Source organism: Trichechus manatus, unplaced genomic scaffold, assembly GCF_000243295.1.
Source record: "Trichechus manatus latirostris isolate Lorelei unplaced genomic scaffold, TriManLat1.0 scaffold00063, whole genome shotgun sequence".
Classification (NCBI taxonomy): Eukaryota; Metazoa; Chordata; class Mammalia; order Sirenia; family Trichechidae; genus Trichechus; species Trichechus manatus.
Genome location: NW_004443999.1, coordinates 9,220,284 through 9,244,777, shown reverse-complemented (window position 1 = coordinate 9,244,777; position 24,494 = coordinate 9,220,284). Strand labels below are relative to the sequence as shown.

At 41.0% G+C, this 24,494-nt stretch overlaps 1 protein-coding gene across 1 annotated transcript; it reads right to left on the bottom strand.

Annotated features, from left to right (window-relative positions):
- Positions 1 to 3,407: 3,407 nt before the first annotated feature.
- On the bottom strand, positions 3,408 to 22,282 carry SEC11C (SEC11 homolog C, signal peptidase complex subunit). The gene is made up of 6 exons (XM_004379269.3): positions 22,079 to 22,282; positions 10,499 to 10,608; positions 8,924 to 9,073; positions 6,070 to 6,189; positions 4,435 to 4,492; positions 3,408 to 3,611 (listed from the first exon to the last, which is right to left on the bottom strand). Exons 1-6 carry the CDS (start codon positions 22,163 to 22,165, stop codon positions 3,558 to 3,560), a joined length of 579 nt encoding a protein of 192 aa, XP_004379326.1. The 5' UTR covers positions 22,166 to 22,282; the 3' UTR covers positions 3,408 to 3,557.
- Positions 22,283 to 24,494: the final 2,212 nt, after the last annotated feature.

Here is a 24,494-nt window from a genome sequence, read left to right as displayed (position 1 = left end):
GTGCCCTGGGGTAAAGTCTACTTCATGAGATGAGGCACTGAAATAAAAAAATGAAATCAGATATCCACTACTAGAAACGTTAGCATCCGTCGGGTGTGGGTAGTTGTAGCGGAAGGGTGGCCCATAGATCCGGTGTTTTTTTCCTGGATGCAAGCTGACAATGACTACATGAAGACGACGACAGGAAAACTCAAGCATCCTAATCATATTAACTCCCAGCTGATTTGTGCAGGATGTCTCTCTCTTTCTCAGTGGTTCTCAACCCTGGCTGCACTTAAGTCACCTGGAGAGGTTTTTTCAAAGGGCAGAGGCCCAGGCCCTCCCCAGACTTCCTCCCCCCAGTGTAAAGATTCTCATGCCTTGCTAACTTAAAAAGGTCAGGCTCTCTCCACTTCACAACAATGATTCATTTGCCCAGCTTTACTGGGGACAGTGACAGGTCCAGAATTCTTAGAGTTTAGAGTCGGCAATCTGGTTGGTGGAGCAGGGTGTGTGTGTGTGTGTGTGTGTGTGTGTGTGTGCGTGCGCGTGCGTGCGTGTGTGTGCGTGCACGCGTGCATGAAGCTGTGTTTTTATTTACATGAAATTAACAATAATTGTCAAAGGAAAAGGGGAAGAAGGGCAGGGCCAGTGGATTAGGAAATCAGAGGTTCTACCAGTAACCTTTTTAAAAAACCGAAATCTTCCCCGGTAGTAACTTTCCAGTTTTGATGGAATCCTAAATTGATCTTAAATGCAGTGTAACAAGTCAACTCCAAGTCAAGGCAATCCCACGTGTGTCAAAGTAGAACTGTGCTCCACAAGGTTTCCGATGGATGATTTTTCAGAAGTAGGTCTCCAGGCCTTTCTCCTGGGACATCTAGGTGGACTTGAGCCTCCAACCTTTCGGTTAGCAGCCAAGTGCGTTAGCCTTTTGCACCACCCAGGAACTCCATACACAGTATAGCAAGTGCCATTTAACTTCTCAAGCGTCCTCTTGTGTAACACAATAAGACCTTTGTAGACTGAAACATGGGCTGTTTGTCCCACACCAGGTGGCTTCCTGAATCCTTGAACCTAGTTTTTATATTTTGTCTTCTCCTGCTTCAGTATTGTTTGGCCAGTGTCCACCATACATCTCAAAAGGAGTTAGCCAACCATGAAGAAATGTGTCGTGTGAGCACACACAAGCTCCCAGGAAGAGGTTGTACCTGATGAATAAACTGCAAGCAATTCAGATATTGCAACGCTGATTTTGCCTGCTCGGATACAGTCCTGCTTCTTGTCGATGTGTTCCAGACATTGAGGTTGGAGCTGAGACCCCCATATAAAAGAGCCTGGATCCAGCACCAACTCCCAGCACTCCCACTATAAAGGTTAGTAGCATCTCAGAGGCCAGAAGAGGTCTGGCTTTCCAGCTAGACACAATTAAACGGCGCCGGCTGGGCCATTCTACAGATCTTGGGTGTTCTTGCAAAGGTTATTTCAGAATGTTAGACATGTGCAAAGAATCACCGAAAAGTTTAGCCGTATTAAAGGCTTTTTAAAAGTTTGTATCAACCAACTACAGAACTCCAAGAAGATGATAAAAAACTTTTGGCTCAACATTTTAAAAATTCCATTTTTAGTTAAGGGAAGAAAAATCCATTTTTCTTAATAGTTTGTTAAAGGGCACAAGAGAATGTTTTTAGAAAGTATTCTGTGATTTTTTTTTTTTTCTTTCACTTTGCTGATTTGAAAAGAACGAGTCCATTATTGTTGCAATAGCTTACTTGAGATAAAGGATTGACGAGCAGGCCGCCCCTCATGGACGGCTCCTGCTGCCTATCTAATCAGGAGCTCGCTCAGGGAAAGGAACTGTACAGGTGTGTAACACGGCGCAGGTTTACCCAGAACAGAAACACATAAGTAACAATGAGAAACGTTTATCGAGCACATACTGTATATATGTCAAGCACTGTGAAGAGCCTACATCAATTATCTACTTATTACCACAGCCCAATGAGGTAAGTGCAGTTCTTATCTTCTACTTGAGGCTGAAGGAAGTAGTTTGCTCAAGGCCACAGAGGTGTTAAGTGACTTTTACAGATTCTAAATTATTAGCTCAGAATTGGCAAACCTAAAACACTGAGGTAGAGTTGTATGCTCTGACCAAAAGGATGCCAAGGTCAGATTGTTCTGTGAGAAGATTTTTGTAAAACTAGAGTGCATTTCAAAACATCACTGGCCTCCTTCCTATTCCTCTAACACTTAACTACGCAAAAGTAGGGTTTGGGACCAGCAGCACTGGCATCCCCTTGGAGCTTGTGAGAAATGCAGAATCTCAGGCACCACCCCAGACCTTCTGAATCAGTATCTGCATTTTAACAGTATACCCAGGTGATCTGCACGCACATGAAAGCTTGAGAACCGCTCTAACTGCCTGGAATGCTCTTCCCCCAGGTGTAGGTGTCTCACAGCCTCTCATTTCTTTTGTTGTTGTTTGCTGTTAGGTACCCAGCAAGTCGACTCCAACTCACAGCAACCCCATGTGACAGAGAACTGCCCTACAGGGTTTTCTGTGCTGTACGGGAGCAGATCCCCAGGTCTTCCTCACGTGGAACTGCTGGGTGGGTTCAAACTACCGACCTTTCAGTTAGCAGCTGAGTGCTTAACCCACTGTGCCACCAGGGTTCCTTTCATTTCTTTTACCTCTGCTTATGTTACCTCCTCAGAGAGGCCTTCCCTGACCTCTGTCACTCTCTGTTTACCCTGCTTTATCTTCTTCACAGCAGTGACCATCTACTTCTTTATTATCTGTTCCTCCCACTATATTGTAAGCTCCCTCAGGGCTGAGACTTGGTCTCTCCAGCACTAGGACAGTGGCTGTAAGTACTTGATGAATATCGTGAATGAAAGACTATATATGCACGTACAAATATCTAAATTAACAGTGGAGGTCTCTGGGAAACGGAAAGGGGAGACTGAGGAAAGGGGATGTCCCTTTTCCCGTTCGTAGCTGTTGCAATTTTTCAGAGGAGTATGTACTGTTTTTATAAATTATTAAACACCATTCAAATAATTTAACAACTGCCTCAAGATATATCACACCACAGAAACAAAACAGATGTTATCCTTTCCTTCTAAAAAGGTTTTAGGTTTTATTCATTATCAGATTACACTTTAATAAATAAGAAGTCATCTCCTTTAAAACCTGTTCCCCACCCCTGCTGCCCCCCAAGACGTGCCATTATAGTAAGCTAGGAATTTTCTTTTCAAAATGCAGATGTTATGACAATACCATGTGGCTTATACACTGTCCCTGCAGGTAGGCCAGGCCCATAAACGGCCTGCCTGATCCTTCTGTTTAGAGGGACCACCACGAGTGCCAGGCCAACTGAGCGCCAGATAGATGGAGCAGATCAAATCAGAGTCCACAAAAGAAAACAATCTTTACTGATGAATCATTTATTTGGACAAGACCAAAATGTCTCTGTACCATTTCCTTTTATACAGAAAGTGGAACATTTCAAATATATTAGTTTCTCTCTTTCTCAACAGAATTCATTTCAATCTAGTAGCAGGAACTGCTTCTCATGTTAGGATTCACGTTTTAGTAACACATATGCACCCATTATGGCCAAAAGCGCATACTGTAAAGGAAACACAAGGGAAAATGACTGCAAGGGCCGGAAATAAATTTGGTCTAGACATGTATTCAGATGAAGTCTGTTTGGTACTAGACTTGAGCACGGAATCAAAAGATGGCCTCTTCCCCCTTGCCTTGCCCTGCCCTCCAAACTAGCTATTCAAGGCTACATATGGTTAAAACTAAACAAATACATTGATGGGCTAAGGATCAAACACTGAACAAACAGAGTTAATGCACTACTTACTGCTGCACGGGTTTCCTGTGCTTTTTAAAAAATACAGATACCGCTTTCGTTGAAGCTGGGAGACAGGCAGTATTAGGGTTATTATGCTGTTGCTGTCAAGTAGATTCCGACTCAGGGTGACCCCACGTGTCCAGAGTAGAACTGCTCCATAGGGTTTTCAAGGCTGTGACCTTTTGGAAGCAGGTTGCCAGACCTGTCTTCCAAGGCGCCTCTAGGTGGGTTCGAACCACTGACCTTTCGGCTAAGTTGCTGAATGCTTAATCAATTGCGCCACATAGGGTTTCAGGGTTTATTGTCTTACTCTACTTTTCTGTGTGTTTGAAAATTTCAATAATAAAAAACAAAATGTATAGATGTCATTTTAGCACACACTGTGAACATAAAAGATGAAAGTGGCTATTTTAAATAATTTAAATGCTGATAATTTAAATGATTATGTTAATTTGTACTTAACTATAAATACACTGCAGAAAAATTAACTAGCAAAACATTTTTGAGAAGACTGCATCTTTACAGAACTTTTAAAGAAAGCTCCATTAATTTTAAAGCTCTACTATCACACACACACACACGTTCTTACCTTGAATTTTGGATAGTCATTCATTATTATGGTAACCATACCAACATATGGTAAAAACCTAAATTGTGGGATAAAAAGCAAGAAATATAAAAATTGCTTTTAACGATTACAGCAGCATTTGAAAACATTATAAATCAGTCTTAGGAAGCAAATCTTCCTTGGGAATACCACTGATAGGGGCCTATAAGGACAATATTCACCAATGACTCAAAAGGCTTCATTAGTTAAAAAAAAAAGGATTAAAGCTGGGACAATTATGCAAAGATGAATATTAAACGACTTATCACAGAGCTGTTTTCAGTAGTGAAAAACAGAAAATAATCTAAATGTCCATCAAAGGGGACTGGTTAAATAAATTACAATACCCAGTGGAACAGCATGTAGCCATTTAAAAAGACATAGATAAAAGGGCCACATAAACCAGAGACTTCATCAGCCTGAGACCAGAAGAACTAGATGGTGCCCAGCTACTACCAATGACCACCCTGACAGGGAACACGACAGTCCCTGATGGAGCTGGAGAAAAGTGGGGTGCAGAACTCAAATTCTAGTAAAAAGACCAGACTTAGTGGTCTGAGACTGGAGGGACCCCAGAAGAATGGCCCCTGGACTCTGTTAGCCCAAAACTAAAACCATTCCCAAGGCCAACTCTTCAGACAAAGATTAGACTGGACTATAAGACATAAAATGATACTTGTGAACAGTGTGCTTCTTAGCTCAAGTAGATAAAATGGGCAGCTCCTGTCAGGAGGTGAGATGAGAAGGCAGAAATGGATAGGAGCTGGCTGAATGGACACGTGAAATCTGGGGTGGAAAGGAGGAGTGTGCTGTCACATTACAGGGAGAGCAACTAGGGCCACATAACAATGTGTGTATAATTTTTGTATGAGAAACTAACTTGAACTGTAAACTTTCACTTAAAGCACAATTAAAAAAAAAAGAAAAAGACATAGATATTGATTTAACACAGAAAGCTATTTCCAACTTCCTCTTGGGTAAAAAAATCAAATTCTATGTAAAATTATATATTACATAAACGCATATGCGCACACACACACCCCTTATACAGGCACAGACAGCACTTAGAACTTTCACCAAAGTGTTACACAGTGGTGACTTCTGGGAGGATTTCTAGTTATTATTGCTTAAAATCCACAAATAATCTCTAGGTAAGAGTTTATTTCTAAAATAGAGTTAGACCCATGGTATAGATGTTATTGCTGTGTGCTGTCGAGTAGATTCCAACTCATAGCAACCCGATAGGACAGAGTAGAACTGCCCCCATAGGGTTTCCTAGGCTGTAAATCTTTATGAGAGCAGACTGCCAAGTCTTTTCTCCCGGAGAGCAGCTGGTGGGTTCAAACTGCCACGTTTCAGCTAGCAGCCAAGTGCTTAACTATTGTGCCACCAGGGTTCCTTATAGATAATATGCTTGGATTCAATCTTGGGTATTAGGTCCTCAGGAAGTTCTAAGTTTTATTCAGTCTTCACAGCGCTAACTAAACTACCTAGAATGCTCCTGACACATACATATATGTAACAAATGAATCTGTTGTCCTACAAATTTAGTTTCGTTGTTTCTATATATTTTTCTGGTTTCTGAGCCTTCTATGTAACTTAGAAGTTAGTGCTCACCCTCTTGCTCGCCCCACCACGTCCTTCTTTTCAAGCCAGTTCTGGCCTTCTTTGTACAAGCCTCTATCATCAACTTCATTATTATCTCCTTTAGTCAGGAACTTAATGTCTCCATTACCTCTGCAAAGCAAAACAACAAAAATGATTTTCAGTACAGTATCATTAAAGAATGCTATTTGTTTACTGAAGACTTTACAGTCATCCATGGGCATTTAGGAAAATGAAGATAACTTGATCCTCCCTTGGCCTGAGATGATTGCTTACAGATAGCCATTCAACTGAAGTGCAAATTTAAAGACTTCAACTCTAAAACACGCAAGTAACTCTGACAACCAGAAAGCACGGCAGAGCAGAAGGGCGTTGGTAAGGTGATGACTAGCTCCCAGCACATATGTGATGAAGAAACTGCTGGTACCTAACTTCTTTTTAAATCTGAAAACAAGATTTTAATGCCATTCACCAGTGGACAAAATCATGTAAATTAACCACTGTGCAATTCTTGCAAGACCAGATTCCTAGTACACTGAAATATTGCTGACGTTGAGCAATTTCCAGGTTCGCCTCAAGTCAAAATAGGCCAGAAAGTTGAGACACGAGGCTAGTGTAGCATTATTTGTTGGACTTGAACTGTTTTCATTCTTTCTAAGCCCTCAAAGACCAACTTGTTATACGGATTATACTCCTTTTCTCTCTAGACATAAACTTGGTCCCAGGTCACACCGATCTGAGCACACAGTAATTCAGACACAAGTATGCTCTTAGCTCTCCTCAAACTTACTTTTCCTTGCAAATATGGAATGTGCTGCCGCATTACTTCCTTCACCGAGTATAAAAAACAAACCAAACCTGTTGCCATTGAGTCGATTCCGACTCATCGCGACCCTACAGGACAGAGTAGAACTGCCCCATAGGATTTCCAAGGAGTGCCTGGTGGATTCAAACAGCCAACCTTTTTGTTAGCAGCCTGAGCTCTTAACCACTGCACCACCAGTGGTGTAAAATTCAGTTTGCAATGAAACAGCAATCAGAAATGGCATAAAACCAGTGTGTTAAAGAGACACATGGGATTCGTTTTAAATTTTATAAACTGGTGCTCAGATAGCCTTGACACTAGAAATGTAACACTGTAGCATTATGTAACTATAAAGACAATAAGACAAATGAAAAAATGCACTATTATAATTAAATATTAAAAGTCAAAAAGACTGAAACCATGTCAAATATGAGCAAGCTGATTTGCAGCCAGGATTACAAAGGAAATCAAGAGGATAAAAATCCTTGGAGTCTCTCTCTCACAATTCCTGCAAATTACAATAATCATCGGCTCAACTTTCAACAATTCTTCATCTTTAGTAATTCTTTTTTAAACCAGGTGAGGGTACTGTCACACTGTGACTGAGGATGCGTCTTCACCAGTGAGTTGACCAGCAGACATCAGGTAACCACTAGTACAGTACCAGTGTGCTAACACAAACTGAAACCAATCACTCGAATGTTTAGAGGGAAATGAAGGGACAATCTTAAGGATCAACATCTTTAGGGAACACCTGAAAGCGGTGAATGGAATGAGAATCTAATACTAGAGAGGAACAAACAGTTACATCTCACACACACAACACACGCATGCATGCACAACACACAGAGGGAATGAGAACTGCTCCATTATTTCAAAAACACACATATGTTGTTGTTAGGTGCCACTGAGTAGGTTCTGACGTAGCAATCCTATGTATAACAGAACAAAACACTGCCTGGTCCTGCGCCATCCTCAATCGCTGTCATGCTTGAGCCCATTGTTGCAGCCACTGTGTCAATCCATCTTGTTGAGGGTCTTCCTCTTTTTCGCTGACCCTCTACTTCCCAAGCATGACATCCTTCTCCAGGGACTGGTCCCTCCTGATAACATGTCCAAAGTACGTGAGATGAAGTCTTGCCAACCTCGCTTCTAAGAAGCATTCTGGCTGTACTTCTTCCAAGATGGATATACACATCTAAATTTAATTCCACAATTTATCCAGGTAAAAATGCTGCACTACGCTGCACGAAGGTCAATGAATAACCAAGTATATAAAACATAACATTTTCGCTAATTATGTGAACACTCTCTCCTGGGAACTTAAAATATTTTAGATAGAAGGAAATATCTCTGGCACCCCCCAAAAGTCTTATTAACTCATCCCTGGCAATGAACGCAAGTCCATTTGCTGGGGGAAACAATGCAGAATATACAATGACCAAATCATGAGGAAGGGATTTTTCGCCATCCAGGACTGACATTACTGCCGAGAATGGCATTTTGGTCAAGGTGACATGGAGAAGTAGCTCGCATCTTTGCGTTTCAGAAAATAATTCTCACATTGAAATAATCCTCAGTTACAATGGGATCTGACTTTTTTTTGAGACTCCTTCAAATAACTAATATCATGCTAGAATATATTCCACCTTACATCTGTGCAGCAATGTGTTTTTTAAGTATTTTAATAAGTATTAGTTCATTTAGTTCTCAGAGTAACCCTATGAGTTGTGGTGGGGAAAGAATTATCACTCCTGTCTCACAGGCTGAGTTAAGCGGCTGGTCCAAAGTCATCCAATCTATGAATGGCAGAGCTAGGAACATAATCCAATGCTTATTCTACTTTCAAATTAACCATTAAAACTGGCTACTGGAGGGTGAGAATGATTGTGAACTCGAAGAATGTTATCAACGTCACTGCATTGTACATGTGGAAATTGTTGAATTGGTGTATGTTCTGCTGTGTATATTCTCAACAACAAGAATAAATTATATGTATGTATATATATTGAAAAACTGTCTCCCAGAATATTATAAATACAAGAAGTAAAGACTCTTTACTTTTCATGGACTTTGATTACTCTGTGAACTATTGGAATGTCTCGTCCTTCGACTTTAAAGACAACTATTTCACCAGCTCTAATGGGGTCTTCCTGGAAATTGGTTAGGAACAGAAGGTCTCCCCTGTGGAAGGCTGGCTCCATGCTGCCACTAGAAAGAAACACAAAATAGGCATCAGAATTGGCCTGCATTCAAAGGGTGAGCTCTGCAATTTATAAAGAATATAATAAGAAACATGCCAGTGAGAGTTTCAATGTTCAGCAAGTCAAGTAAATCAGATAAGCTGTAAAACAAGCCATGGTGGTTTCCTTCTGGCCCCTCAAGGCGCTAACGATAAGTGAGGAAGGAAGTGATTTCTTCTTGGATTTAAGTATGAAAACAGCACTCACAAGCTCCTCTGCAGTTTATATTAGTGAAAAAATGTACCAAGAAAAAAATGGACTCTCTGTAGTAAAAGCTGACAATTTAGCCTAAAGGAAAAATCTTTCATCTATAAATATACCACCATTTGCATTCAGAACTGCAGACTCTTAGAGCTGGTTAATATTCTAGCAGCAATTCTTTCGTTTTATAGTGTTTCCCCAGCACCTATGACACTGAAACGCTTGTTTAAGGAATGACAGACAAACGAAAGGGAGGAGGCCTACCTAGAGCCAAGCTGAGGACTGACATAAAATTTGAACCCGAGTCTTTTGACTCCTGCAGCATCATCCTTTTGATTATATTCCATCATGTGGCAGCGGGGCCCAGTGGAGGGAACAGGCACCGGCTTGGGAGCTAAGAACCTTGTATGCTGGCCTCGGCTCCTGCACTGGTCAAAGGTGCCCCTGACCAAGTTGCTGCTATCGCCCACTCTTCGACATACATCCATCTATCCATCTTTCTCTACCAACAGTGAGATTCCATGATATAAAACACACTGGACAGAGAGACATCTTGAAGCAGCTAATAGCTCCCAAACATGGTAATTTAATTTCAAATTGACTTAATTTTTTTTCCCCTTGGATGACATTATGGCTGCATGAAGTTAACTATAGTGCTAACTTTTCTAAAATAAACAGGCTGTACTTTTACAAGCATAACTATCTTGAGAAGAGAGAAGCCATCTACAACAGTGTTGCTGAGGAAGCTTGAAAAAATATGTGACATCATGCAAGGTGCTGGGGACACACACTCCCTGCCTATTCGGTACAAAGAAAACCAAGTCATATTTGTAAATTGGTTGTGTTTAAAAAACAATTTGTACATAAATAATGCATTAATACCATATTATTATATAAGTAAACTGTCACTTTAAGGGGATTAAAACATCGCTTAAAATATAGGAACAAGTTCTTATGTTGCACAATTACTGAAGCACCAACATCTACATAATTAAAGCTCTAAAATGTCTACTGAAAAGTATAAGATTTTTCACTGAAAATCAGAAAAAAATGAACAAGTCTCAAAACAGATTATCAATAAAGAATAAATAGTTATCCATTTCAAATACTGCTTCCCAGCCATCGCGCAGGCTCTTCCCTCAGTCGGGGAGCAGCAGTCTGGGGGTGGACGAAGCTGGCTTCCAGGATGTACCTCAGCACCACCACAATGGGGCTCTCACTGCCAGTGAGGACGATCAAACCTTTCCATATCATGAGTGCAGAGGACACGATCATGGCAAAGTTCAAAACCTGGTAATAGAGCTGGAATGAAAAAGGACAAACCAAATGTGAGAATCAATGGCAGAATGTTCACCTACCCTAAGCTGGAGATATGCTTATAAAAATCTGTGTTTAGGACAGGGAATTAATCCACAGAAAGTACAAAGTTAGGCAGCATTCAAATTTTTGTCCATGGAATGAATGAGCCTTCCAGATGTCATCTCTCTTTAAATGGGAGCAAATGGGGAAACAACAGAGCAATCACTGGGACTGGCTTTGTTAAAGCCTCGGTAAGGCTCTATCTACTTGCCACTCCAAGATTTCCCACCACCTTAAGCCCTAAAATAGGAGTCCCCGGGTGATGTAAATGATTAAGTGCTCAGCTACTAACCAAAAGGTTGCCAGTTTGAATCCACCCAGAGGTGCCTCAGAAGAAAGGCCTGGCAATCTACTTCTGAAAGATCATATCCACTGAAAACCCTATGGAGCTCAGTTCTAGTCTGACACACATGGCATCACCATGAGTTGGAATCGACTTGACAGCAACTGTTTTTGTTTTGTTTCGTTTGTTTTAAAAGCCCAAAAGGCTTTACTTGAGTTTTGCCACTAAATCTTCCCCCAATAGACTCTGGTCACTGTTGGGGGTAGAGAGCACAGGTCTGAGCCTGGGAGCCTGACACAGGTAGCATGGATTCACCTAGAACTCTCCTTTAGCCCCATGGCCACAGACTGCCCTGCCTCAAGTGGAGATTTAGTGATAAGGCCATGCTGCATCTTAAATTTACATTTTAAAAGTGAACAAAAAAGTTAAACACCTGGATGTTTAAATTTCCCATAAATGTCTTTAAAAGGTGAACAAAAAATATTTGGTTAAGAACATGGGCAGGAAGGCCACACAAGTCAACATATAACTTTCCTGGTGTTATGTTAGCTATGACAGGGCTTTTAAGCTGAACTCATTCCATCAGACCACTGACTTAAGACCCCCATGGCTTACCCTCACTCCCGCTCTGTGCACGCTGAAGCACAAAGCTCTTGCCTGCTGACAGCTGCCTCCACACAGGCTAACCCCTGTGGACTCAGCAGAAAGGCCACACCTGCCCACGTCACAAGCACCTGTCAGGCTGTAGCTGAACTGCTAGGTCAGAATGCCCACCTTCCTCCAAGAGGCTACAGGGACTAAAGCCACTGTGCCTGGCACCACTCAGAATGTAAGCCCCTCAGCACTTGCCCAACTATCCTCCAGGGAGCCTCCTGGCTTTGGTACCAGCCTCTGTCCTCCTCTTCACAACCTCTGCTGTTGTTTCAGTGATTTGAAGAACCATGTGAACAGCCCATCCAACACTCAGGCTTCTCAATTCCTTGACCTCTCCATCTCCAACAATCTTCTCCCCTCCACCTGAACCATCCACTCAAATATAGGTAGTCCCCAATTTACAACAGGGTTCTGTTCTGATGACTCTGTCTTAAGTCGGTTCTAAAGTAAGTTGAATGTCTCTTTTTTCAGTTTTCATTATTATTGCCTTTTATTATCAGTATCTTTATAAATCTGATCTTTATTTGTCTCTGGGGGTTAGAAATATTACATATCAACTTAGATATATTTTAATACATACATTAAAAAAATACACAAATCATAAAAAATTTACTCCAACAATGAAGAGTTGGATGACGCTGGCATTTTGTCAGTTAAGGTTTAACAACTCTACTTGTGGAAGGTTCTGGATCATCTGGGTTATCCCTGGGAATGGGGATGGTGTTTCTAGTCAGAAAATTAGTGAGAGTTGTCTGTATGGTTCTTTTCTTTTTTTCTTCATAAATTTTGCAGTAACATCTCACTACTTCCCAAATCTGCCTACTGACTTTAGCAAAGCGATCAGTGTTTGGATCAATATCTTCAAGCAACTGAAGCCCTTGCTTTAGGTTAGAAAAAACTTCAGCTAATCCTTTCACTGTAAAAAATTTTGACAACTTCTCTCCTTCCTCTTCCTCATTATTTTTCTTTTTCAGCATTTCTTTCCTCTTCAAAATCCATTAAGTCCTGGTCTGTCAATTCCCTTTCTTCAAGATCTATGAGCTATATTACTAACTATAAGATGTACCAAAAAAAAAAAAACCCAGCCAGTCATAAGTGCAGTTCGTTGTAACTTGAATATGTCTTAAGTCGAGGACTGCTTGTAGAGCATGCTTCTCTCCACTATGAGATTTTCATTCACCCTGTAACCTCCTCTGCCCAGAAGACTCCCTCCCTGGATCCCTTAGGTGCCTACCACTCACTCATCTTTAAGTCACACTTTAAATGTCAGCTCCCAAAGGAAGCCTTCCCTGACTCTCTAGACTAGGAGTCAGCAAATTCATTGTGTAAAGAGCCAGAAAGCAAATATTTTAGGCTTATGGGCTATATATACAGTCTCTGTGGAAACTACTCAGCTCTGCCACTGTAGCGGGAAAGCAGCCACAGACAATATGTGAATGAACATGGCTATGTTCCAATAAAACTTTATTTACAAAAACAAGCAGCAGGCTGGAGTTTGCCAACTTCTGCTGTTGGCCAGCCTAGGTCCTCCTGTTACATATTCTCTCAGCATCCTGTACTTCATTATAGCATCCATCACCAACATAATTATGTATATAAATATTTAATATGTCTGTCACACTAGACTGTGAGTTCCACATGGCAGGGATCATTTCAGCCTTGTTCATACCAGTAACCTCAATGTTCAGCACAGATCTGGCAAAAAGTAAGTTCTCAATTTGTTGAATAAACAGTGACAAAATAAACATCCTTAATACATGGTGGGTGCAAACTACTAGTAAGAAAAACACAAAATTCCAATGAAAAGAGGGTAAAAGCTTAAAACGACAGTTTATCAAAAAGGAAGTAAAAATGGCAAATAAACATCTTAAATGTTCAAACCAATAATCTTCCCTCTGCCCCCCCGTTTTCCCTTTTGCCTAACAAATTTAAAGATTGTTAAAAATAATAATACCGATACTCAGTGCTAGCAAAGGTACACTGTGGTAGGGATATCAGTTGATATAACCATTCCGAAAGCAATTTGGCAGTATTATCAACAGGTTACTCTTGGTGCAATAATCCTACTTCTAGAAATTCAGTTTAAACTAAAGGCATACAGAGAACTATGGCCCAAAGATACTTATCATAGCCTTATTCCGATAAAAAAAGTAATAAATGAGCAACAACAGGGAAAGGACTGAGTAAGTTATGGCATATTATTCTACTATTTAAAACAATGCATAAAGAATTTTAATGACATGACCAAACACTTAAGATATGCTGAGTAAAAAATGTAGACTGCAGTAGGATCTCAATACTGTAAAATGAACACAAGGAGACCTCTCAAGATGCAGAGGTTGTTTTAGGGCAGTGGAATTATGAGTCCTTGAATTTTCTTCTTTAAACTATTTTCTATTCTTTAAACTTACCATAATGAGCATGAGTTAGTTCCCAAATCTGAGGGTGGAGGGGTAGTTTAAAGGAAGTGCAACTCCACAGAATATTATATGGCCATTAAAATGATCATACTGAAGAGTGTGACAAAATATGAAAACATACTCTGATATGATGTAAGGTGGGAAGAGCAGGGCCCAAAGCCATCTCTCTGCTAATATTACAACCATAGGAAATTATGTAACTTAAGGTAATTATGAAGGAGACAAATGAAAGTGGGGACATAAAAAGTAAATGAAGATAATTAAGATATCTGGATGGAACAAATGAAAATGGAAAACAAAATGTAATTCAAAATTAAAGGTATACACCACTTTTTAAACTACTTGGCTACTGTGTCAATAGCAAATTATGAAACTATCATTATATCCCCGTGAGAGTGAAAAAGAAACTGGAGGGCTAAGCGGGCATTGTTAAAGTGCTAGGCTATGATACATTAAAGCGTTGCTTCTAAAGTGAAGTCAGCCTTGTAAGTAACATCAGTTCACATTCAAAACCTTCTCCACCTGCTCCACTTGACCTAAAACATTTGATAAATAACCAGTTTCACTATGAATTACAGATACGATCAGGAAAGCCCCCACCAGTTTCAGACAAGATTTCAAATCATCTGAATTCCCCCCGAAAAAGCAAGTTATAAAATCTTTCCACTTTGCTAATAAAGATCTCATACTAAGAATATATTTTCTGACATGATTTTCTATGCTTGAAAAGTTCATTGAGGGGAAGTAAAATTAATTCCCCAAAAGAACTTCCTTTGACCAACACATCTGTCTGCTAAGAAATGTCCAATTACACAAAAACCTCACAATCAAGTTAACTGGAAAACCACAGGTCACACTTCCAATACCCTACCTTTACGGGGCCTACTAAGCAGAGTCTAGGTTTGAAACCCTGAAATCTAGAAGCGTGATTTTGATTGAACCACTGACAGGACTGAACTGGATCTAAAAAACACACTACCACATTTCACTGGGGCCTTCTGTTGTTGTTTACCTTTGCCTACCAACTTTGTATGCTCAGCGCTTAATGAGAAGCAAGCCCACACTCAGTAATTGTCAACCAAGGAGGAAACAGCCAATGTCTGAGAGTTTTGAACCAACGTTTCAAACAAGTTATTTTGGCTACCAGAGCAGCAGAAATGCCAGTAGCTGTATTTCTTTCTCTCTTCCTCACTGCAGCAACAAAGAGTCCTTATCTTGCATATGGCTATTGCCTTAATTAATAGCAAGCAGGGGCAGCAGAGAATGGTGGTCCTGCTTCCAAGACAGGTAGCACATGCATGTTTGACAAGGTGTCATAAAGATGCTATTTTGGGCAGAAAAGGGATAAGCAAAAGGACAGAAATTTGTCAAAAGTACCAGGAGGCAGTGGGTTTGACCTTCTGAATTTTAATGAGAAGACTAGCAAATCATGAGCAATGCAACCAGCTACTGATAGGCCTTATCACAGAGGCAGGGGAACACACAGAGCTTTCAAAAGTCAAACTGGCTTAGGGATTGATACACTCATCAGAGGCCTTCTCTGATAATCTGCAATTATAAGCATTAGTAATCAGTATCAATTTTAGAGACATTTTAAAAACCTAGCCAATAAGTCTAGGTTTTTAAATAAAGCACAATTTCCTGGAGGATTTTTTTGTGAACAGCATCAATGCTCAGCTCATGAGCAGTCGGTTTTTGAAGCTAGTAATAATTTGTTAGAAGCCTTAGTGGCACAGTGGTTAAGTGCTGGGCTGCTAACCGAAAGGTCAGTAGTTTGAACTCACCAGCTGCTCTGTAGGAGAAAGATGTGGCGGTCTGCTTCCCTAAAGATTACAGCGTAGGAAACCCTATCAGGCAGTTCTACTCTGTCCTGTAGGGTCGCTACGAGTCAGAATCGACTCAACAGCAACAAGTTTTTAATCATCTGTTACAGCTCATCTTAGTTACAGAAATTCACAGGTATTCACCAGCTAAGCACCCCTAGAAACAGCCAGATCCTAAAACAAATTTCATGATATCCAAGTCACCAAACTCTCCCACACTACTGCACTTATCTGAAATTCTCCTTGGAAGAGAAAAAAGCAACATAAAACATGATCAACTATACGCTGTTTCAAAGAGACACACCTTAAACCCAAGGATACAAATAGGTTGAAGGTGAAAGGATAGAAAAAATATTCCATGCAGATAATAACCAAAAGAGAGCTGGGGTGGCAATCTTAATATCAGACAAAGCAGACTTTAAGATAAAATCTGTCAGAAAGATAAAGATGGACATTATTAGCGATAAAAGGGTTAATTAATCAATAAGATTTAACAATCATAAATATATATGCATCCAATACTGGGGCACCTAAATATATAAAGCAAACACTGATAGAATTGAAGGGAGAAATAGTACTACAATAATAGTTCAATACACCACTTTCAGTATTGGATAGAACATCTAGAAAGAAGATCAACAATGAAACAGAGGACCTGAATGACATTACAAACCAACTAGACTTAACAGAAATATATAGAACACTTCACCCAAAAACAGCACAATATACATTCTACTCCAGTGCATATGGATCATTCTCTAAGACAAACCACATTCTAGGCCACAAAGCAGTCTTAATAAATTTTAAAAGACTGAAATCATACAAAGTACTTTCTCTGACCACAAAAGACTGAAGCTGGATATCAGTAACAGAAAAAAACCTGGAAAATACACAAATATATGCAAATTAAACAACACACTATTAAACTACCAATAGGTCAAGGAAGAAATCAAAACAGACATCAAAAATTTCTTAGTGTCAAATGAAAATCAAAGCACAACATACCAAAACTTACAGGATGCAGTGAAGGCAGTACTCAGATGGAAACTTATAGCAATAAATGCCTACATAAAAAAAGAAAGATCTCAAATTAATAGCCTAACTCAACAACTCCAGAACTAGAAAGGAAGAGCAAACTAAGCCTAAACCCACCAGAAGAAAAGAAATAACAAAACCCAGAGAAGAAATCAATAAAATTTAAAACAGAAAAATAATACAGAAAATCAAGAAAACCATAAGCTGGTTCTTTGAAAAGATAAATAAAAATGACAAACCTTTAGCTAGACTGGCAAAGAAGAGAAAAGACACAAATAACCAAAATAAAAAATGAAAAAGTGGACATTACAACTGACCCAACAGAAATAAAGAGAATCATGACAGAATATTATGAACAACTGTATGGCAACAAACTGGATAACCTAGATGAAATGGACAAATTCTTAGAAGCACACAACCTACCCAAACTGACTCAAGAGGAAATAGAAAGTCTCAAAAGACCCATCACAAGAGATTGAATCAGTGATCAAAAACCTCCCAACAATAAAAAGTCCTGGACCAGATGGATTCAATGGGGAATTCTACCAAACATTTAGAGAAGAATTGATACCAATACTATTTAAACTCTTCCAAAAGATAGAGAAGGAAGGAATACTCCCTAATTCAATCTATTAAGCAAACAGAACCCTGATACCCAAACCAGACAAAGACACCACAAAAAAAGAAAAAGAAAGAAAACTACAGGCCAATATTTCTTATGAATATAGATGAAAAAATCCTCACAAAATACTACTGAACAGAATCCAACAGCATATTAAAAGAGTCATACACCATGACCGAGTGGGATTTAATCCAGCAATGCAAGGATGGTTCGACATTAGAAAATCAATCAACATAATACACCACATCAATAGAACAAAGGAAAAGAACCACGCAATCATCTCTATGGATACAGAAAAAGCATCTGATAAAATCCAACACCCTTTCTTTATGAAAACTCTCAAGAAGATTGGAATAGAAAGGAAATTCCTCAATATGATTCAGGGTATACATGAAAAGCCAACAGACAACATTATACTTAATGGAGAAAGACAGAGTTTTCCCCTTGAAATCGGGAACAAGACAAGGGTGCCCACTCTCACCACTTCTATTCAATATTGTATTAGAAGTCCTAGCCAGGGCAATTAAGACAAGAAAAAGAAATAAAATGTATCCAGACTGGAAAAGAAGAAGTAATTATCTCTATCCACAGATGATATGACACTCTATATAGAAAATCCCAGAGAGTCCACAAGAAAACTTCTAGAGCTAATAGAGGAATTTAGCAAAGTTGCAGCATACAAGGTCAACAAACAAAAGTCAAAAAAACTGGGCTTCTATACCCCAGCAATGAGAAATCTGAAAGAGAAATTAGGGAAACAATTCCATTTACAATAGCATCTAAGAGAACAAAATATCTACGAATAAATCTAACCAGGGATGTGAAGGACTTATACAATGAAAACTATAAAATATTGCTAAAAGAGATTAAAGATTTAAATAAATGGAAAGGTGTTTCATGTTCATGGATTGGAAGACTTAATATTCTTAAGATGCCAATACTACCCAAGCAATCTATAGATTCAACGCAATCACACAATCAAAATTCCAACAGCCTTCTTTACAAAAATAGAAAAACCAATCCTCAACTTCATATGGAAAGACAAGAGGCTTCAAATAGCTAAAACAATGCTGAAAGAGAAGAACAAAGTAGGAGGATTCACACTTCCTGATTTTAAAATATACTATACTGCTACAGTAATCAAAACAGCCTGGTACTGGTATAACAACAGACACATAGACCAATGGAATAGAATTGAGCATCCAGGAATAAACCCACACATCTATTGTCAACTGATTTTTGACAAGGGTATTAAGTTCATTCGAGGGAAAGAAGAGTCTCTTCAATAAATGATGTTGGGAAAATTGGATTTCTACATGCAGAAAAATGAAACAGGATCCATGCCTCACACCACACACAAAAAAAAATCCAAAATGGATTAAGGGCCTAAATGTGCAAATTAAAACCATAAAATTCTTAGAAGAACAAGCAGGGGCAATGCTGTCGGGCCTAGCTTTCAACAATGGATTATCTAATAACGAAAGCACAAACAGCAAAAGACAAAATAAATAAATAGGACCTCATAAAAATTAAAAACTCTTGCTCATTGAAAGACTTTACCAAAAAAGTGAAAAGACAAGCTAGCAACCAGGAGAATATCTTTGGAAACCACACAACCGACAAGACTCTAATAACCAAAATATATACAAAACTTCACCAACTTAACAACAAAAAGACAAATAACTCAATCACGAAATGGGTAAAGGACTGAACAGACATTTCATCAGATAGGACACTCTAATGGCCACCAAACACATGAACAGATGTTCAGCATCATTAGCCATCGGAGAGATGCAAATCAAAACCACAATGAGATACCACTACACTCCCACTAGGATAGCTAAGATTAAAAAAAAAGAAACAGAAAATAAAAAATGTTGGCAGAGGATATGGGGAAACTGGAAAGCCTATCCATTTCTGGTGGGAATGCAAAATGGTACAGCCATTGTGGAAAACAGTGTGGCGGTTCCTCAAAAAACTAAAAATAGAACTACCATATGACCCAGTGACTCCACTCCTAGGTATACACCCAAACAACTTAAAAATAGAGACTCAAAAAGAGACTTGTACACTGATGTTCATTGCAGTACTATTCACAATAGCCAAAAGGTGGAAACAACCTAAATGTCCATCGACAGATGAATGGAAAAACAAAATGTGGTACATACATGCAATGGAATACTACTCAGCCAGTAGGAGAAATGAAGTCTTGATACAAGCTACAGTATGGATGGAGCTTGAAGACATTATGCTGAGAGAAATAAGCCAATCACAAAACGACAAATACTGTATGATCCCACTTACATAAAAAGACAAGAAAAGGCAAATGTAATGGACCAAAGTTTATTAGTGGTTAGGGATGGGCGGGAGGGGGAAAAGGAGGGTTAACTTTGGCGGAAAAGTCACATTGATTAAGGCAAGGGTTGCACAGCTGATTACTGTACTTGTTGTCAATAAGTTGTACACCTGTAAAAAGTTGAATTGGCAAAAGTTGTGTGGTAGATATATTTACAATGACAAAAAAAAAAAAAAAAGAGTAGCTGCTGAGGCTGCTTATGTACAACCAAACACCTCATAGTATTTGATTCCTTGGTTTGGAGGTTTAGGTTCATGGTTTCATGGGACATTCCAGTTAACTGGCCTAATCATATTGCCCATTTAGTGCTTCTGTTCTACCTCCTAGTTCGCTGGTAGTGCCTGGGGTCTTAAAAGCTATCCAAGGCACAACAATTGGTCTCTATTCACCTGGAGTAACAGAGAAAGAAGGAAAGTCTGGAATAGGAGGAGGATATGGAATGTGTGGCCAATTGCCTTCATGAACAACTGCCCCCTTTGCCATGAGACCAGAAGAATTGAATGGTGTCCACATACCATAACTGAACACTTTGATCAAACACTGCATGGAAGAATCCTGATTAAAAGGGGGAAAATGCAGAATGGAATTTCAAATTTTCATGGAATCCAGACTTTCTGAAGCCATGGAGGCTGGAAGAACCCCTGAAACTATTATACTGAGATAATCTTTAAACCTTAAATCAAAAATATCCCCTGATGTCTTCTTAAAACTGAACAATAGTTTAGCTTAACTAGTAAAAAAGGTCTGCCTTAAGCATTATGCTCTTTTAAGAACTATCTATATGGGATCAAATTGACAGCAACTTGATAGATAGGAAACTTAGGGGGCAGTGGGTTTATTTTAATGAGGGAGGAACAACTCAGAAAAGGAGGGCAAGAATGGTTGCACAACTGGGAGGATGTAATCAATGTCCTTGAATTGCACATGTAGAAGCTGTTGAATTGGCGTGTGTTTTGCTGTGTATATTCTCAACCACAAAAAAATAAATAAAATTTAGGAAAAGCAACACATATGCCCAAAGGCACAAGTTGTAGCCTGCCATAGCCCCATCATCCCATTCCTCAATACAATAGAACAAATGAAACAAGATGCAGTCAAAACCATGAGAATTAATACTATTTTCAAAGACAATTAACAACCCCCAGTAGGAAGGTCCCATTTTTCTTAACATAATTTATCATTGTTATTATTATGAGGAGGAAGAGTCCCCAGGTGGCACAAATGGTTAAGCGAGGGACTACTAGCTGAAAGACTGGTGGTCCAAACCCACCCAGAGGTGCCTCAGAAGACAAGCCTGGCGATTTGCTTCCGAGAGATCACAGCCTTGAAAACTCTAGTAGCACGGGGCTGCCATGAGTCAACTAACAACAATAGTAGTAGTAGAAACTTTAGCAATTGCATTTTTCCTGGCTGAGGGGGCTTCCTGTCCACTCCCTACTCACTCTTGCCTTATAGTAAGGAGATAATGACCCAAAGACACTGATGCTGGCCAGTCACTGGCTAAAGAGAGACCAAGTTTTGTTCTGAGGTCCTCTCACAAAGGAATGAGAAATCCCCGCCCACCCCACACCAAAGATGCCACCCAAACTGCTTTCCATACTGAAGTGCAGCCAGAACGATGGAATCTGAAAAGGAAATGAGACAAGATCTCTGGAATCCCTTTCTCAACACTGATTCGGCCCACAATTACTGAGCATCACTTGTGTGCTCTCTAAGTACGAGAAGCCCTAGTCTGACAGATGGTCGGAGAAAACACTGACCAGGATCGGAAGAAACCGTTTGGGCATGCACTACTGGACAGCTCCCCTTGTTAGAAAGTTCCTTCCTTCCTACCACCGCGATCCGCGGACAGCCTTACTCCAGGCGTCAGGCCTCTGAAGCCCCACAGAGGTATGTGCAGACAGCTGTCACTCACGCCCTGTCATCTCTCCCCGCTTTCTCAACCACATCTGACATCCTTAGGACAGGGCTCCTATTCTCTTCCCCTTTCTGGCCATTCTGCCCTGACTGTGCTCTTGTCAGTGTAAGAAAACATCCACACGTACCCACACATGTTCTGTGCAAATTTGAACCCAGACCTCTGAGAGCCGGCGCGGAAGCTTCAGGTCGCCGCCCGGCCCCAGTCGCAGGAGCTAGCCTGCCGGAGCCCTAGCCCGACATGCCCCGACTCCACGCAGCCCGGACGTGGCCCTGGGAGCGCCTCCCGCCCGTCTCCACTACCTGGCGCTTGTTCATCTTCCTCAGGTCCCCGAATATGTCCAAGCCGGATGCAGAGAGATGCGTCCCCACAGGGCCCGCGCGCACCATGGCGGGGTCGCGGGGGGCCGAGGCGACCCGCGGGCTCTGCTTATCACCGGGCAGCTGCAGAGCACGACACAGCCCCCACCCACCAGCCCGCGCCCGGAGGGCCAGGGCTAGCCCGCCTAACGGCGGGGGCCACGCGACCCGAGGCTCGCTCGGGCGTCTGGGAATCGTAGTCCCATGAGTCTTGGCCCCCAGTCTATCTGGGAGGAGCCGGAAGGAAGAAAACTACCGCTCCCAGAATGCTGCGGGGCGAGAGCTCGTCCAGTGAGGACCTGGAGGTGCTCCTCTGGAGAGCGGCGACGGGGCTCAGGGAACCTAGTCGAACACTTCCAAGGAACTTGGGGGAGCGTGTGATTCTGCATGTCTCAGGGGCAACTCGGGGAAGTGACTACTCAAGAGGAACAGAATTCCTCAAGACTCTCGTCAGGCGCCAAGAAGACACCTAAAGTTCCCTCGCATTCAGCTAACCGTGTATCTTGGCCATTGGATGACGGAGACAGGGAAGGCGGGGCTTCTGCACTGGGGGCGGGCTGTGCCGAAACGGGGCGGAGCCTAAAGATAGATTTGTAGGGTGGTCGGGGCTTGGAAGAGGCGGAGCTTTTGAAGCCGCTGAGTTCAGCGCTACGAACGTCTTTGACCATAGTTGTATTTCAACGAATATTAATTGAATCAATAAATAACCTAATTTTATACAAGAGGAGGCAAAGCCCAGGTAAGGTCAAGTGGTAGAGTCTGGAATAGAACTCGAACTTCAAAGTTTCCAAATCTTGGAATTCCTCGTTCCTGATCCTGGATTACCTTTAGTTCACTCATTCATTCATCATTTATGCATTATTTACTTCATTCATTTATTTATTCACAAATCTTTATGGAGCATCTGCTATCAGCCTGGCCCTGTTCTAGACATTTGAGAAACATCAGTGAACCAAAGAAACATCCTTGCCCTCAAGTTTACATTCTAGCTTAAATTAGTAAATCTTTATTTTACCTTTCCTCTTCTTGAAATGTGTATTCCAGCATTATTGAATTACTCATACTGCTCTGAGCACCCCATATTGTCTTACTGCCTCACCTTTTTACATGCTGGGCTCCCTGTTTATAATGCCTTTCCTTTGTCCCAGTTATTCTATGAAGACTCCACCACACCCTTGAAGAAAAACGTCAAACCCTTTCCCCCAAGGCTCAGGTTCCGTTCACCTATAGTGTTCCTACTGGACTTTAGCCACCCCCTTCTTATGGTCGTTCTCACATATTCTCTATCTCCTCACAGAACTATATGATTCTCTAGGGAAGAGAATGAATCTTTTCAATTCTGGTCCCTGGCAGCAAATACAGTGCCTGGCAGGTAGTAGGTAAGGGGTCCACTCCTGGCTAAAAACTTGTGCGTGATTTTTCAGGCCTGACCATAGGCAATTACAAAGGCTTTACCTGGCAGGCCTCAGGGGGAGAGCTGCTCTCTCTAACCTCCTCAAACATTGGTGCATAGCCAGTGCATTGCAGTCTCGGAAGGGAGTTTCAGTCAAAGACTCAGACCCCAGGCTCACCTACCAGCCATGCTCTTTCACATAGCTGCATTCTTATCCCAGGTGCCTCCATACAGAGGATTCTTTATCAGGGGCCTTCCGTCAGGTGCCTCTGCTGAAGCCTCCTTATCAGGGGGAAGGGAGAGAAACTTCAAGACATTTTCCCCACTCTAACTCAGTACTTTTCTACTCCTAACCTTTCCCCCTCGACTTCTCTTTAGCCCTGGGATTCAGAAAACTGCAGGGGCCTTTGTTTGGGGCCCCCCTTGGCAGTGGGACAGGTCCCCACATCTTCACTGATCCGCCTGACCCTCACTCAGGCACCATTCCTGGGAAATATGGAACAAGGGTGAGCCGTAGCCTTCTTTTATGGGTTTCTATCATGGATTGAATGGTGTCACCAAAAAATATGTGTATCGATTTGGCTAGGCCATGATTCCCAGTATTGTGTGATTGTCCACCATTTTGTCATCTGATGTGATTTTCTTATGTGTTATAAATCCTACCTCTATGACATTAACGAGGTGGGATAGGCAGCAGTTGTGTTAGTGAGGCAAGACTCAATCTACAAGATTGGATTGTGTCTTGAGGCAATCTCTTTTGAGATATGAAAGAGAGAAGCCAATAGAGAGACAGGGGGACTTCATACTACCAAGAAAGCAATGCTGGGAGCAGAGTGCGTCCTTCGGACCAGAAATTCCTGCGCTGAGAAGCTCCCAGACCAAGGGAAGATTGATGACAAGGACCTTCCTCCAGAGCCGACAGAGAGAGAAAGACTCCCCTGGAGCTGATGCCCTAAATTTGGACTT